Source organism: Carassius auratus, chromosome 8 (genome assembly GCF_003368295.1).
Source record: "Carassius auratus strain Wakin chromosome 8, ASM336829v1, whole genome shotgun sequence".
NCBI lineage: Eukaryota > Metazoa > Chordata > Actinopteri > Cypriniformes > Cyprinidae > Carassius > Carassius auratus.
In genome coordinates, this window is record NC_039250.1 from 16,500,753 (window position 1) to 16,517,231 (window position 16,479).

The following is a 16,479-nucleotide window of genomic DNA, read 5'->3' on the forward strand; positions in this document are numbered from 1 at the left end:
TTGTGCTGGATTTATTTGCTACAAAAGATAGGCCTATGCTATAATTTTTTTTTAAAATGATAATCTACAGAAATTTCCATTTTAATGTTGAAGGAAGTGGACGTAAATTTATGGGAAAATGTCCTGGTAATTTTCTTCCAGTACATTATCTGTTTTATTTTTTTTTTTTTTTTTTTTTTACATTGTACATAAAAGACTATAGAATGCCCAAGACGTGTCACTCTTATAGTTTTGAATGGGGAAAAATGCAACACTCAATATGGCTGCACTATCGAACAAAGTCCAGCCTTCTGAGCAAAAGAGCCAATCGGTAATCAGTAAAGTCAGCGCCATTAGAAGTCCTGGTTGCTATAGAAACAGTAAGCTTTAAGAGACGTGCGCTAAGGACTGCACATGCACACCGGCTGCTCTAGCCCAAAAAATTGGCTTTTTAAAATGCTATTTGAACAAAAGAAACTTGGGATGCAACAGTAATATTCTAGAGTATTTGACATATATATATATATATATATATATATATATATATATATATATATATATATATATATATATACATTGTATAAAATTAAAAGACATTACTTTTAAATGTATAGTAATAAAGGCAGCAACATATGATAGATGGGACAGAACAAGAGTCAAATTGCGCAGGTAAGAGATATTAATACGCAGTTAATTAAATATGTGCATTAGTTTTAACAGTTTTAAACTTCAGTTACTGTGCTCTATTGAAGAGAGCTTCATCGTTTTGACTAGTAGATCTATGCTAGACTATGCTCACTAGAAAAGTGCATCCTTGTTCAGAGTGTGTGCTATTTCTGTCCAGAACTTACAATAAAAATACCTTTGTACTCATTTAAACTACAGTTGTGTGTTTCTGCTAAACAACGTGGATGTCTTTTACTTTTTCTTCAGTTAGGACAAGAGAAGTTCAATATATGCAAACGATGCTTCACTGTTAGCAAACATCTTATCTTATCAAAATAATCATTTGTTATAGCCTGAAAAACTGTGAAGAAAATGTATCTTTATTTTTGGCATGTTTTGACTTGACTGCACCACATCAACTATCCAAAGACTGACGAGCATGAAGAAACTGACAAACATGCTGACAGAGACCTTGTTAAAACATTCTGGCTGACGGATACTTTCTCCATTGATTGACATGCTTATTGAAACATAACCCCATTCATTTGGTTTCAGCAGTCTTAGTAGTTGGATTTTTTGCATTTGCTTATGACATCATGAGTGCCGCAGCAATATAGACCATTGTCAGTGGGGCACCATATTGAATGAAAGTGAGTGGTGAAAATATTTGGAGGATTTAAAAGCAGAAATTTAAGTTTATAGTTTTGTAAATCTGTAATATTCAAGCTCTAAAGCGGTTTAAATAATATACAGTAGTTTTATAGTTTGTGAAGTTGGATATAACTTTACACAATAAAGGTTAGTAAGTTACATTAAAATTGTGTTAACATGTATATAGTTTACATCTTGTGAAAAATTAGTATATTAATTAGGGGTGCAACGATATATATCGCACAATGATTAATTTGCATCTTGTCAGTAAAGCCATAAATTCAGCGGTAAATTCCATCAGGTGCGTGATTTCACATAGAGCAGCTGTTACTACACAGACCCGTTGTTAAGTGACAAGCTGCGCAAATCAATGGTGATAATGAACGTAGATTTGCACAGCTTCTATTCAGATAACTGGCTTTACTGATGAGATGTGCATTAATCATCGGTGATTTATATCATGCACCCCTAATTTTAATGCTTATGAATTTTAAAGAATTTTTTATTTTTATAAAATAAAAGGTGGAACAAGTTGAAAGTGAGCTGTCCATTGAGCTGAGGCCATTAAAGACAGAATATTCTTTTAAGACAAATGAGGAAAAAGAGAGCAACTTCATACTGTACATCCTCATGATCACATGAGCTGCCTGTTACAGATGAGAACATGTTTGAAAAATGAAATTGGAAACATGTTGGTGAGGGAGGAGGCAGAGGGGAGGGATTGTGAAGGAAGCCACCTATTGTTTGGGTCCAGTGTTGGCTTCAGCGGCCTGAGGGGGGAGAATCAGAGAAGCAGAGAGGACTGTCATTTGACTCGGCTCAAGCGGATGACGTTTTGTTCACTACGAGGTCACCGAAGAATGGGGAACTTGCTTAAAACACCTCAAGTCTGAACAATTCAACATTTTAATGCTCTTAAAAATCAAGATGAAAATGGATTTTGTTGTGTCATGGACTACACTGTGATCAAGGTAATATACTCTGAATACTGATGACTTGGTGTTTGGTTACCTAGAATATGATCTTGTCAAGCGTATCTATTCGTTTTGTGTTTGAACTTGTCTGACAGGAAGTTCGTTTAGTCATAACAGCAGTAGCGATGATGATGATGGTGATGAATGATGATGTAGTTTGGCAGAAGTATGTGTTTTGGGCTTGTAGGAGTTTTCTATAACTTTCATTGTTGAATAACTGTTTAATCGTTATTAATGTCATAAATTAATGTATTCCAATTCCCCACAGTCAGCTGAAGTGTGAAAAAAGTGTTCATTACGTTTGATTTGGATATTTATTAGGGCTGGGATAAACGATTATTTTTTAAACGATTAATCTAGCAATTATTTTTTCTAATGATTAATTTTTCAGACCGATTCTATTTCGATTATCTCCCCATTAATTGACTACTAACAATTTATACATGTTGATTTACATATCTGAATGAAAAAAAAAACATAAATTCCTTAACATTGCAATATATGTTTATTACTTTTAAAATTACAAAATAAAAGACTGACTAAGAATGCATTATTTTGCACTTGTATAGAGATAGCATTCAATATAATTGATATATACTCAAGTGGGTTCATAACTGGACTCTGAATGCTCCTGGACTGGAACTGGCTCTTGAATTAACTCTGAAGACTACCAGACTGGAGTGAATTTATTAGTGGATTCTGAAGCCTCCCGGACTGAAGCGGGCTTCTGAGTGGACTCTGAGGCAGGCTCCTGGGAAACTGGAGTGAATTTTGAAGTGGTCTATGCACACAGAACAGTCCTAAGGTGAAAAGTAAAGATGGCCTTCTTGACTAAGACAGCAGCAGAAAAAATGGGTGGCTCTGTAGTGGTCTCTGTCGTCAAGACAAGGAGAGAAGTTTGCTCAGTAATGGCCCTAATGCCAACAGCAGTGAGAGCAAGCAACTCTATGGTGGCCTCCATGGCTGAAACAAAGAGCGGGCTAATCAATAATGGCCCTCATGGTAGTAGTAGTGAGAGTGGGTTGTTCAGGCTGTTCTGGAGTAGGTGGCTCAGGGGTTCTGGGACCATCGGACTTGGGACCACCTGAATCGGGTTCTCCAGGACCATTAGACTCGGGACCACCAGAGTCAGGTCGTCCAGGACCATCGGACCTGGGATCACCAAAGTCGCATCCTGTAGGAACACCAGAGTTGGGTCCACCAGGACCATCGGAATGTTAACAGCCTAGAGATGACAGCAGCTCACACGGACCTCAGCGGTGGGCCGCCAAACTAGAAGCCAGTCATAAAAGCCCTGTGCCCACCCAGGGAAAAGCCTATATAGAGGCTCTGGACTGGTGGCCATAACAGGAAACAGCCCCTCCTGTTCAGGTCTACAAAATGCCCCAAAAGACAGGAGCTTCGTGCCGTACCTCCTCTAGGTGCTGATGGACTCATCAAGTACCTAAGAAAACAAGTCCTTGAGAGCCACATCATTATATTCGAGACACAGGTGGAGTAACTAAAACAATAATGAGGTGACAAGATGGGAGGGGACAGACAATAAGACAGGAGAGAGCACAACAAATAACCAAACAAGCACAACACAAGCAATGTACTCACACAAAACCACAGGAGGGTCCTCTGGTGGCCATCTTGGGCACTCCAGCTGTAGACTATGACAACCACCTCACTAGAGCTGAAGATCTTTGCCCAAACCCGACGGGACCCGATGGGTTCAGTCGTGTCCGGGCTTAATTTATATCATCTTAAGCAGGCTCGGGCCAGGCTCAGGCTTGTGCTCCGGTTTGCGTGGTAAACGAGCGGTCATGTGATGTGTTTACATTAGCGCGAGAAAGATGCGAAAATGAATGCTGAATAGGTGTAATGGAGGCTTGCCTCTGGTGATTACGTTTTGGTTGCACCAGCAAGTAAAGCAAAGTCTGAAGTGTGGAAAAGTTTGACCGTGTTTATAATGAGAATAATGACGCACCATCAGTGAGCGCAGGAACACGCTGAAGCCATCTACAGTTGATTCAATAATTTTCCTCCACAAAAATGTAGACCTAGCCTAATCTCTGTGAGTAAAGGTTTTTCAAATGATAACTAAATATTAATTGAGTCTTAAATGCATAATGTGGACAGAGTATTTATTGGCATTATTCTTTTATTAAATGTCAGCTGCTACTGCAAAGCAAATTTCGGAGCCTTTATCTTAATTTCGTTATTGCCAAATACACATCTTAATTAAACATTTATCTTAATTTAATTTGTTAAAAATGACTCGTTTTTATTGGTGCTTTGGTCTATTTATAGGCTAAATGAGCCTATTTCTAGAATGCTGAGATGTTACGATGTCACAGAGGACTTATTTTATTTCTTTATTCCAACTTCCAAGTGGTCTAGTCTACGTTAGTTGTGAATAAATTATGTTAAAACATGTACAAATGACTCATTCTTGACAAAAGCCAAAAGAGCTGTGTGTGTGCGCACATTTGAATAATGTCGGGTCTGTAAACGGGTTCGGGCTTTTAAAAATCTGTCAATCAAAATGTACTTGTCGGGCTCTACACCTTAATTTTAAATTAATTTAAAATCAAAATTAATTTAACATGAACCGAGAGAAATGTACTTACAGAAAACATTACCGTCTACAGCCGCGAGAGGGCGCTCTATGCTGCATATAGTGCCCTCTCGCGGCTGTAGACGGTAATGTTTTCTCTTGGTTCTTGGGTCTAAATAAATGCGACTTATAGTCCAGTGCGACTTATATATGTTTTTTTTCCTCATCATGACATATTTTTGGACTGATGCGACTTATACTCAGGTGCGACTTATAGTCCGAAAAATACGGTACTTGTATTAATATCTTTTGGGGGACATTGATCATTATAAAGTGGAGAATACCAGGACGCACACACACACAGTCTTCTCTTTCAAACCATTTCTGTGTGAATGCATGTACATACAGTTAATGTGACATTATTAAGTGCAGTCATAGCATCTGCACATGCGCCGTTTCTTGGGGACACATCTGGCAGCAGATTGTACATTGATCTTTGGTCAGGATGGCTTTTGCCAGCAGAGCTTAACCATCACGGCTGAACCTGTTGACCAATGTCTGAGCTTTAACGTTTCCACACCGTTTTTGTAGTGTGTTAATCTGTGTTTGTCCCTTTCTGGGAACAATAGGACAAAAGGTCCCGTTTATGCAAGCTTTCCTGTAAGCTCTTATTCAGAGATTGTGTGGATTTGAACATGAATATGAATATTAGTTATTATTCTGGGAGATTTACGTGGAGAGCTTGGTTATCAGCACAAATGCATGAAAGTTTATATATATATATATATATATATATATATATATATTAGTGCTGTCAAACAATTCTGATTAATCGCATGCAAAATAAAAGTATTATGTTAACATAATATATGTGTGTGTGTACGGTGTATATTTATTATGTATATATAAATAACCACACATATATATTTAAGAAAATGTTTATTTTTGATATTAAATATTCATATCTAATAAAAAATTATACTAATATAAATATATGTAAATACATGTAAATATTTTCAAAATATATTATATATATATATATATATATATATATATATATATATATATATATATATATATATATATATATATATATATATATATATATATATATATATATATATATATATGTATGTATGTATGTATGTATGTATTACACTTAGGTACAATCTCGGCTGAGGACGTGGAGTGGCGGTTTATCACGAGAAGAAGGAATTGGTAGAGTGGGGGGATGGATAGTTGAAGGAAGAGAGTAAAATCAATGAAAAATTGCCTTTGTCTTCCATCTGTGCTTGTGAGCATCCATTCTGCACCTGCCACCAAAACCAATCTGAGGTGATACACAACAGCGAGAAATACACACAGACATACCTTTATATGAGAATTATTATTCATCTGCTGTCTATTTCTCTGTTAGTCAGCATGGTTGTAGCTGTCCATAAAATTAACTGATGTCTGACTTAGAAAACCGCAGCGCTTATCCCATAACTGTACTGAGAAGGATTAAACCCCCGTCCCGTACACACACACACACACACACACACGGACCGCCACAGTATTCCCGCTTCACCTCTGTGTGGACGTTGAGACCCGGCTCTGACCTCATTTTCATCATGAAACCGAGAGAAAGCGGAGATGAAGTGGTGTGATGTCATCAGTGGCCCTGTGAGGGCGGCTCAGACTGGGACACCCGTCAGTCTCAGCAGCGCTCCGTCCGTGGAGGATGTTTGTTTTGTTGTGTTGTGGGTCAAAGTCAAGGCAGATGATTAGTTTCTTTGAAAAGTGTGCCACACCTGGATGTTTTCTGGCTGATTCTTGAACAGTATCCAGTACGTATTTGTTCATTCTCTTTTAATAGAATATTTTAAGGATTATTGTTAGTTTAGGACTGAAAAACACCTACTGCTAATAATTAATATTATTACTGGAAAATATAAGGATTCATATTCACAGATGAACACTGAAGCAAGATGCTGGACTGAAGAAAGGTTCTTAGGTTTACTTGATTATCCGTACATAATATTTAAGCATCATTGCGTTGCATTCTATGTTTTGAAGCTACAAAACTAAACTAAGCATTTTTATATCAATACATATTATTGAGAGATATAGAGTAAATTATATTTATATATGCCTATTTTTGTTAAGTTTGTGCCTCTAAGGAAAGTTGTAATCGTTCAAATGATGAAAGTATTAATTTTTATAATTTGTTTTGGACTATTATTTCTATATGAAATAATGCATGCTTGGTTTGACTCTGATTTGAATAGTGTCTGTGTGTGTTGGTGGTTTTTGTTGGCATGGGTGTGACTGTAGTGAAGTATAAGATTTGAATACGCTGCCTCGACTCTAGTCATTGTTTCTGCTGTTGTCATGGATGAACCTGCAGTGCTTGTCTTCATCAGAAACATTAGATCATGTTGTTAATAATAGGTGTCCTAGATGTCATTAATTAAATTGCTGTGCTAACAGCAGGTGAATTAAAACAGGGTCAGGTGTCAAACCAATGATGTGGGACAAAGCTGGTCTGGACCCACAAGCTACTTTCCCTTTTCTGTTAAATATTACTCAACATGTCTTTATTTGTGTATCCATTTAATGCACTTCAATTTGTGTGTGTGTGTGTGTATAGTTTAATATGAAAGCTATTTGCAACCCAGTCTTTTTTCTTTCTTTCTTTCTTTCTTTTTTTTCCTTATTATGCCATACTTTTGAGTGAAAGAGGATAATCAGTAAGAAAAGAAAATAAGGACAGGGCTTGACTCTATCATTGAGGAATTGATTGGATTGTGAAAATTCTCATTATGAATAAAGAGAGCCTGAAAAATAACAGGGCTTCATAACATCAGCTTAAAAAAAGTCATAGAAAGGTGAAGCAAGTCATATCATTTTGATTTGATGTTGATGAAGGCAAACGTGTGTTTCTTCTATCTGAGCTAAATGATGAATTGTCCACAGTAAGACCAGTACTCAGAAAAAAAAAAAAAAAATGGACCTCCGGGTCTGTTTTGACGTTTGATTTCTGAGGAATGTCAACACTAGCTGATGTAACACCTTTTATGTGAGTGTGTGGTGCAAGTCATGAATCACTGGCCTGAAATGACGGTGTGTTTTGAGGAGTAATAATAGGTATCATGAACATCAGTCACGTCAGCCAGTGCTCAAGAATCTCAGTGATGGGGTTTGACCGCATTCAGAATTGAATAAATGCATAACTAATTAATTACACAGTGTCTATTATCACTGAAAGCTATTTACACTAGCTCCACCAACCTCTGACTGTTCACGCCAGACAAAATGAAGGCAGAAGCCATGTGTGGTAACAGAAACCGTGTTGTGGCCAGTAAAGGGACCTGTGCCTGGGTTACGTTTGAGGTAGGGCTGTCATGATATTAGATTTTTTATATCATGGTTATTATGGCCATATGAATTTACGGTTTGGATATATCGTGATATCTATAGAAACCTTGGGGTTGAGGGGGTTACTTTGTTTATTGAGTTTTTTTTTCACCTAATGAACATAAGGATACTGATAAACGCAGTTCACAAGACTCTGGCTTTCTCAGTTTTCTTTGAAGCTCCTATGAAATAACAAGAGAGAAACAGTATGATGATTAATTATTAATGGTAACACTTTACAATAAGATTTAATTTGTTAACATTAATGTAATAACTAACATTAATGAACAATGAACAATACATTTATTACACACTTCATTGATCTTTGTTAATGTTAATAAAAATAGTCGATCATTGTTCATTTTAGTTCACAGTGCAGTAATGTTTACAAACACAACTTGTGATTTTAATAATGCATTAGTAAATGCTGAAATGAACATGAAATAAGATTAATAAATGCTGTGGAAATATTGTTCATTATTATGTTATTTATATATGTTAACTCATGTAATTAACTGATGTCAACTAATGAACCTTATTGAAGAATGACCACAGATGAGGCATTAAGTGCATGGCACTGCCACCAACTTCAACTCATACAGAGTTTAATGTAGAAATGAGGTCGTTCAGTTTTTCAAGATCAGTTTTAATCGTGTAACTGTAAATGGATTTGAACAAAATGAAATGATCAAATGAAATGGTAAAATTCTCAGGAAGTTACTCTCAGAGTGGTTCTGGAGATGTTGTTCATGTATGTCCTCTTTTAGAGAGATGACAGATGCTCATCACTCGCTTCAGTATGTGTGTAGTAAATGAAACCATGCGTCTTCGCCATTCATTCACAGGGACACGCAGAACATACATGATTCATATTTAAATAGTTTTTTTTTTACTGTTTAATATTTACAGATACTAGTCCATATCACTATTTGATTTAAAGGTACAGGTTGTAGGACCTGCCACTAGAGGGCGCACTACCAAAACAATAACAATCGCGTGGTTTGATGACGCTAAGGAGCGTGGAATGATGGGATTTGTTGTCTTCTACCCAAAATTATCAAATTAATTGATTACTGTTTAGTCAGATAATATGAAAGCGTTTACCACTTGTTCAACAAATACAGTCGTGTACATGCAAATACAATAATTGGGCATACATAGCAAACGTGAGTTCAAAGATTTGCGCGAGTAGATTACATACAAAGTTGTGTTTTACTGTTCTGATAATGAAATTTGTGCCGCATGCATTGTACGCATACACTAGTGTAAGTGTAAAAATATACTAGTATAAAATACTTCGGGTTTTTGAATATAGCACACTAGTTGTGGATGGTTTCCACTTTGACTGTGGAAGTGAGTGGATATGTCCTGTTATGTTTAATGAAAAACATTTCAAGAATATTATTTTGTACATGGCGGAGAATAGACAGAATTTTTATTTTGGGTGAACTGTCTTTTTGAGGAAATGAAGTTGCTGAAGTTGCACAAATGTACCATGGGCAGTGGCGTCTCTCCCTCTTTTTCATGTTTCTCAAGTCTTTCTTTAACTACTTTCATTTGACCATGAATATAGAATTGTGTTTGCCTGATTGTCTTTTTCACAATAGTTTCCAATAGTATCCAAAATCATGAACCGTTTTGTATACGCCTATTTTGAGTTTAAGTCCATTGTTTTGGCTGTGTTTACTCAGCGCCATTTTGCTGACCTGTTTCCACAGGAAGATCTGTGTGCACTGTAAGTGTGTGCGGGAGGAGCATGTGGTGCGCTCTGTGCCCGGACAGCTGGAGAGGATGATGATGAAGCTGGTTTCAGACTTCCAGAGGCACTCCATATCCGATGACGACTCGGGCTGCGCCTCAGAAGAATATGCCTGGGTGCCGCCCGGGATCAAGCCTGAACAGGTGAGCAGGCAGCATTCAGAAGAATCTATACATACAAAGACATTTTAGTGAAGTGTTCACTGAATGGAGTGTTTGCTCTGAATCAGCCAATCACAGCCTCTCAGAACTCAGTCAAACAAAGCAGATGCTGTTTTCCATACAATGAGACATAATGGCGGTTCACACGTCAAGCTTCACTTTGGACAAAAAACATGTTGGTTGCCTCGTGTAGTTTTGATATTTAGCATTATGTCTTTTCCACTTTTTATTTAGTTCTACCTAGTAACCCACTTGCTCAGGAAGAGGCTGTACTCATGTGAAAAGCAACCAGTCACAGTTTGTGTGTAGTTTTCGAAGCCAATGTAAAATTGTATTGTAAGTGTGGATTTCTTTTTAAGTATGTGCTTTTTTTATTGCCTTTTTTTACCTATCACATATTTTAGGAATCATCCTAAAGTAGGTATCAATTGAAACCTTAAACCTGTTAAATGTCACTCACATTTTTTAAAATAGACTTGAAAGTGCATGATCCAAAACTAAATTTTTATCATTCATGATGGAAAACATTTTGTGACATGATTTTAAAGTGGGGTTTCAAAGGATGGATTTTGAGATTGTACGTTTTCAAGTGATATATCTTTTCTGATTAGTACTTTGTTAAAAGATTATTATTTAATTTTTTTGACAAAAGTCAGAACTTCTGTTATGATGTAGGTTTTTGAGGTGCAATCTTGCCATAAATTAATATTACTTTTCCTACATAATTTTTTAAAAAAAAGATTGGTAAAATATCTATTTAGGAGTCTTAGACCTTTCCAACGATATATAGTTTGTCATAATTAGATTAGGATTTAATTGTAATATAATGAAGTAAACGTAGGCATCCCATATACAGGACAGGCTCACAGTTAACAGGTTAAGTCTAGCTAACACTGTGTCATTTTGGCCTAAATTTGGTCGGCTTAGACAAATTTTTAAAATCCTAAAATATTCCTGTAATCCTAGGCTAAAATCTGTAGTCTTTGATCGCTGGTTTGACATGTTCACCGACAGCCGATTAATGGCCATTGTCATCGAATTTGACCTTCAACAAAATTCTGGCAGTGCCAGACGATTTGGCGCACTGTCCTGCAGTGTGATGTCTCTTACGACGAACGTCAAACTGTCTCTGTTTTTCAAGCCATTATCAGAATTAGAGATTTCTATAATCCCCATAAATTCCAGTGGTACCATCCTCCGCTCACGGAATTCATATGATATGTTGCCTTTGCTATATAAACACTGGTTGCCGCTGTTTTCATTTGGGTGTTTAGTGCATCTTACACGATTCTTCTTAAATACGCCACTATTCATTTAATTTTCATGATAGCCAACATTTCAGCCTTGTGTGTAATTCAGCTCACAGTCACTGAGCATGTATAGGCTGATAATGTAAAACTCCAGACAAGTTTTCTTGAATGCACCCGTTTTTGAACACGTCTTGAGACTGTCGTACAGTCTGAAATTAATACAGCTGAGATCCCACAGTTTGATCATGTCATATCATGTCATATTAACAGTCATGATCATGTTCATAGTCTGACGATCAACAATTGTAAAGGACTATTTAAATTGAAATCAGAAACTGTACTTTAACTGTACCTCCCCTAGTGGGAGGTACCACGTGTCATATTTCCAGATTCACTTTAATATTCTGTAATCAAGTTATTTGACAAACATCATTGGAAAGATCTATTTTAACTGGTATTTTATACCAGGGGGCTATTTTTGGTATAAATCTCACTGGAACCTCATTTTTTGTGATATCAACTTCAAATTTGGAACAGAAATTGATGTATAGCTTTGGTTTTACAGCAATTTTAGATTCCAAAATATTTTTGAATATTTTATAAATGCTTTTCACTTTCAACAATCTACAGTTTGTCTTCTTTAATAAAAGAGACCAACCTTAGGTCTGTATTTCAAAACATTCATGAATTTCATTTCATATGCATTTTCGCATCTATGCTGCGGGGGTGAGAGTTAATTATCCGTGTTTGTGTATGTACAGGTGTATCAGTATTACAGCTGTATTCCAGAGGACAAGATTCCTTACGTCAACAGTCCAGGAGAACGATATCGAATTAAACAGCTTCTACACCAGCTGCCGGCCCATGACAGCGAGGTAAAACTGCTTACATCCTCACACTCGTCTCTAGATCCCAAACCAGCTGGGAATCCTGACTCCATGAACCCTACAGCCTGGTTCTAGATTCTGATCTGAAATCAGAGATTAATTCTAGCTTATGCACACTGAGTACTTATTTTTACAGTAATAAGCAGTATGCAATGTTAATAGGGCTTCAACAACTAATCGATAAAATCTAAGAGAAGAGAAGAAAAAAAAAATTTATGTTGTATATTACGGTAGTAATAAATAAAATGAAATAATGGGCATAAAATAGCATTTATTTTCACTATGCAAGATATATGTTCTTAGGGTGCAATTTATGTTTTCATGAATTTCACCATCCATATTCACCTGAATTTACTGATGACATTGATAATGTCTTGAAAATGTGTGTGTGCAGCCTCAGTACTGTAACTCTCTGGATGAAGAAGAGAAGAAGGAACTGAGGTCATTCAGCCAGCAGAGGAAGAGAGAGAACCTGGGCCGTGGCATCGTACGACTGTTTCCAGTCACCATGACCGGAGCCATCTGTCAACAGGTAGAGAAACAGAGACACCACAGTGTGACAGTCTGCTGATCACATCAGCCCTGATGCTGCTTCTCACCTTGAAATCACAACTCACTGCTGCACTGCCCAGGGAAAAGAGTGTATACTTATCTGAGCGTCACTTCAGCTGAAGAATGGAGTGTGCATTGAGTTACTGAGCTGAAGAGGCTCTCGTCTGGCATGTGGCTTCAGGAAACTTTTGGATATGCTATGATCAATTCAAACTCCAGCCTGAGCCGAGCCAAGGCAGATATCATATGTACTAGATAAAAGCGCATACATTCCGTACATCCTCTGCTATATTCCAAGGGTTTTGCCACATTTCAACACCCATAATGCACTCCAGCTGATGAGTAGCTGCCAGGAGGGTGTGACTCTGTCGGGGAGAAGCAGTTTGTCTCATGTCTTTTTATGACCAGCTTTATTATAGCTGTTTATTATAGAGGCTTCGCTCTGCTAAATAACAAGCCAGTGCTGTTAAAGAGTGCTAGACATGATGTGAAGCAGATTTACCATTTCTGTTTGATCGTAAAATCACTGTTACACAAGCTTGAGTGGCTAAAAGTGGCTTAATTAATACATTACATTAAAATCAAGTTAAACTATTATTTAGCCTGGTATTTAAAAAAATAAAAATAATATATATATATTTATTTATTTATTTATATATTTATTTATTTATGACTCATCCTGCATTTAATGTTTAGTAATAATAATAATAATAATAATAAATTGTAGTATTTTAATTGTACTAAATTAAAGAAGGTAAAGAGATATATATTACTATAGTAATAATACTGTTGTACTGTAAAAAGAATGTAGTATTTAAATATAATAGTAATAATGATTATTTTACAGTACAATTAATAATAATAATAATAATAATTATTAAGTTACTTTATAAAAATGTATTTTGGATTGTAAAGTAAAAAAGTGGAGTATTTTTTTATTATTAATAATAATAACAATAATATTTATTATTATAAATAATTGTACTATAGTTAAATTTATTAACGTTCTTATGTAGTAATAATAATTATAGTAGTAGTATGTTACAGTACAATTTTAGTTTTGTTTTATTGAATAATGATAATAATAATAATTATTATTATTATTATTTATTAAAATGTATATATTAAATTAATAGACAATCACTATAGTAGTAATGCTATTGTCCTTTAAAAAATACATATACATAAACATACAAGTATTTAATAATCATATTTTTTTTTTATTTTACAGCATAGTAATACTAATTTATTAAGTTCATTTTTTTAATAATACTAATTTATTAAGTAACTTTTTTTAAGTTATACAAATGAAAAAAAAAAAAATAGAAATACTACTACTTTACTGTAGAAATGTAAAAAAAAATTGTGCAGTACAACAGTAAAATAACAATACCAATGTCTTTGCTTTTTCAACTATATAACTTTTATGTCATATTGTTATAGAAGTCATAAAAACTGCAGTGATCAGGAGATTTGATGGGATCTTTCTCTGTTCCTGCGGTTCTCCTCGTTTCTGTCTCATTCCTGCGGTCATGTGGGAGCAGCCAGTGCTTTCAGAAAATGCTGAGTTTCCACCGTGTAATTATGAGTTAAAACTTTCTAAATGTCTCTTCCTCTCAGTGTGGCAGGCAGATCTGCGGCGGTGACATCGCGGTGTTTGCGTCACGAGCGGGTCACGGCTCCTGCTGGCATCCTCAGTGCTTCCAGTGCGCTTCCTGTAGCGAGCTGCTGGTGGATCTGATTTACTTCTATCAGGACGGACACATCTACTGCGGCCGGCACCACGCCGAGCGCATCAAACCCCGCTGCCAGGCCTGCGACGAGGTCCTCTCTATCCCTGCTTATCACACACTTCATATTTCACTCAATCTGTTGGGTTTCAATATCTGAATTTGTTGGAGGCGTGCTTATCACACACGTGCAAGACACACTGAGCCTCAGGTTTCTAATTGACCAAAATAGAATTTGATCCGGCCCTGCATAAATGACCATTTAATATATTTTATTAATTATAAAATAAAAATAAAATAAAATAATGATAGAATGGTGTCATTTTAGTAGGGGTGACCCCGAATAGTCGACGAATCGATGCTTCAAATTAATATTTTAAAGTGCGTGAATAAATCCAACCAGCCCAGTGGATTTATGTTTCATTTTCCATAATCCGTGACCGACAGAGAAGCATCTTGTCGGCAGGGGTTTAAAACTTTACCAAGACTCAACCTGACACAGACAGAGACTGTAGGGTAAAAGTGATTTCAAAACATTTCAGCCGGTGTATATATATATATATATATATATATATATATATATATATATATATATCGTGGATATATTATTTACCTGATATAAGATGCATTTGGTTTTGAGTCAAACGCTTTATTGTAGTACTACGGTGAAATCTCTTCAGCGCACAGCGCGAGCAGGACAAACTACAATGCAGAATATTAATAACTGAGACTATTATATACATACTATTATAATGAGAAGACCATTATACTAAAACGTTGTGAATTTTTAGACTTTAGCTGCCGTGTTTCTGCACATTGGAGTTCGCATTCAGAGCCCCACAGATATATTCATGAGCATTCATTACAATGAGAGCACTATTGTAAAAAAAATAAATAATAATGATTATGATTTTGCCGACGTTAAGTGTTAGCTATCTGTTCATCAAAACATAAAACATTATTTACCCCGCTTATATATGCTAGATGTTCGTTACACATTTTTCCTGTGTGTTAACATCAGTAATTATGGCTGTCAAATGTCTGACTTGACTCAGTGTATTTTGCCCCGCCCCAAAAATATGATTCGACTATCAGTCGAATATCGGCAAGATTCGAAAATTCCGATTCGACTACGAAAATCCTTAATTGGGGACACCCCTACATTTTAGTGACACTATTATAGTTTGTATTTTAAATTAGATTTTATTTAGATTTTTTTTTTTTTTTTTTTTACGTTTTAGTAATTTTGTTCTGCCTTTTTATTATACTTTGTTTTTATTTTATTATTTCAACAAAACAAGAAAAATTTAGATTTTTTTTTATTTTTTTTTTTTATTTTATTTCATTGAATGTTTATTTTATTTCAAGGATTCAACATGGTTTTAGTTTTAGGTAACTATAATAACTCCCAGCCCCTCATTATAGTATTCAGTATTTAATAACAGTAATTCATATAATTTAAACACTATTTATTTCACTATGAGGTTGGGGGGTGGGGTAATTTAGTAATTTAGTTGGTAACACTTTAGAATAAGGTTCCATTAGTTAATGTTAGTTAATGTATTAATTAACATGAACAAACAATGAATAATACATTTATTACTGTATTTATTCATCTTCGTTAATGTTAGTTAATGAAAATACAGTTATTCATTGTTAGTTCATGGTTATTCACAGTGCATTAACTAATGTGAACAAGCACAACTTTTGATTTAAATAATGCATTAGTAAATGTTGAAATTAACATGAACTAAGACTTATAAACGCTGTAGAAGGATTGTTCTTGCTTAGTTCATGTTAACGAAAGTAGTTAACTAACATTAGCTAATGGAACCTTATTCTAAAGTGTTACCATTTAGTTGTTTAATCTGAGCAAACAAATGAGAAATGTTGCCTTTGCAAGTAGATGTTTATATGGTTTTTGTTTTC

General features: G+C 35.5%; 1 protein-coding gene across 2 annotated transcripts in view; it reads left to right on the forward strand.

Moving 5' to 3' along the window:
• Nucleotides 1–16,479, forward strand: part of LOC113107426 (prickle planar cell polarity protein 3-like) — a 42,907-nt gene that overhangs the window by 17,330 nt on the left and 9,098 nt on the right. The window contains exons 1-5 of one of the 2 annotated variants that reach the window (XM_026269921.1): nucleotides 6,560–6,641; nucleotides 9,930–10,113; nucleotides 12,143–12,256; nucleotides 12,663–12,800; nucleotides 14,441–14,644. In XM_026269921.1, the coding sequence (XP_026125706.1) occupies nucleotides 10,003–10,113; nucleotides 12,143–12,256; nucleotides 12,663–12,800; nucleotides 14,441–14,644 (567 nt within the window). In that variant the 5' untranslated portion in view covers nucleotides 6,560–6,641; nucleotides 9,930–10,002. Of the gene's footprint in view, nucleotides 1–6,559; nucleotides 6,642–9,929; nucleotides 10,114–12,142; nucleotides 12,257–12,662; nucleotides 12,801–14,440; nucleotides 14,645–16,479 lie in introns of those variants that run through there. The other variant, XM_026269920.1, reaches the window with a different exon arrangement.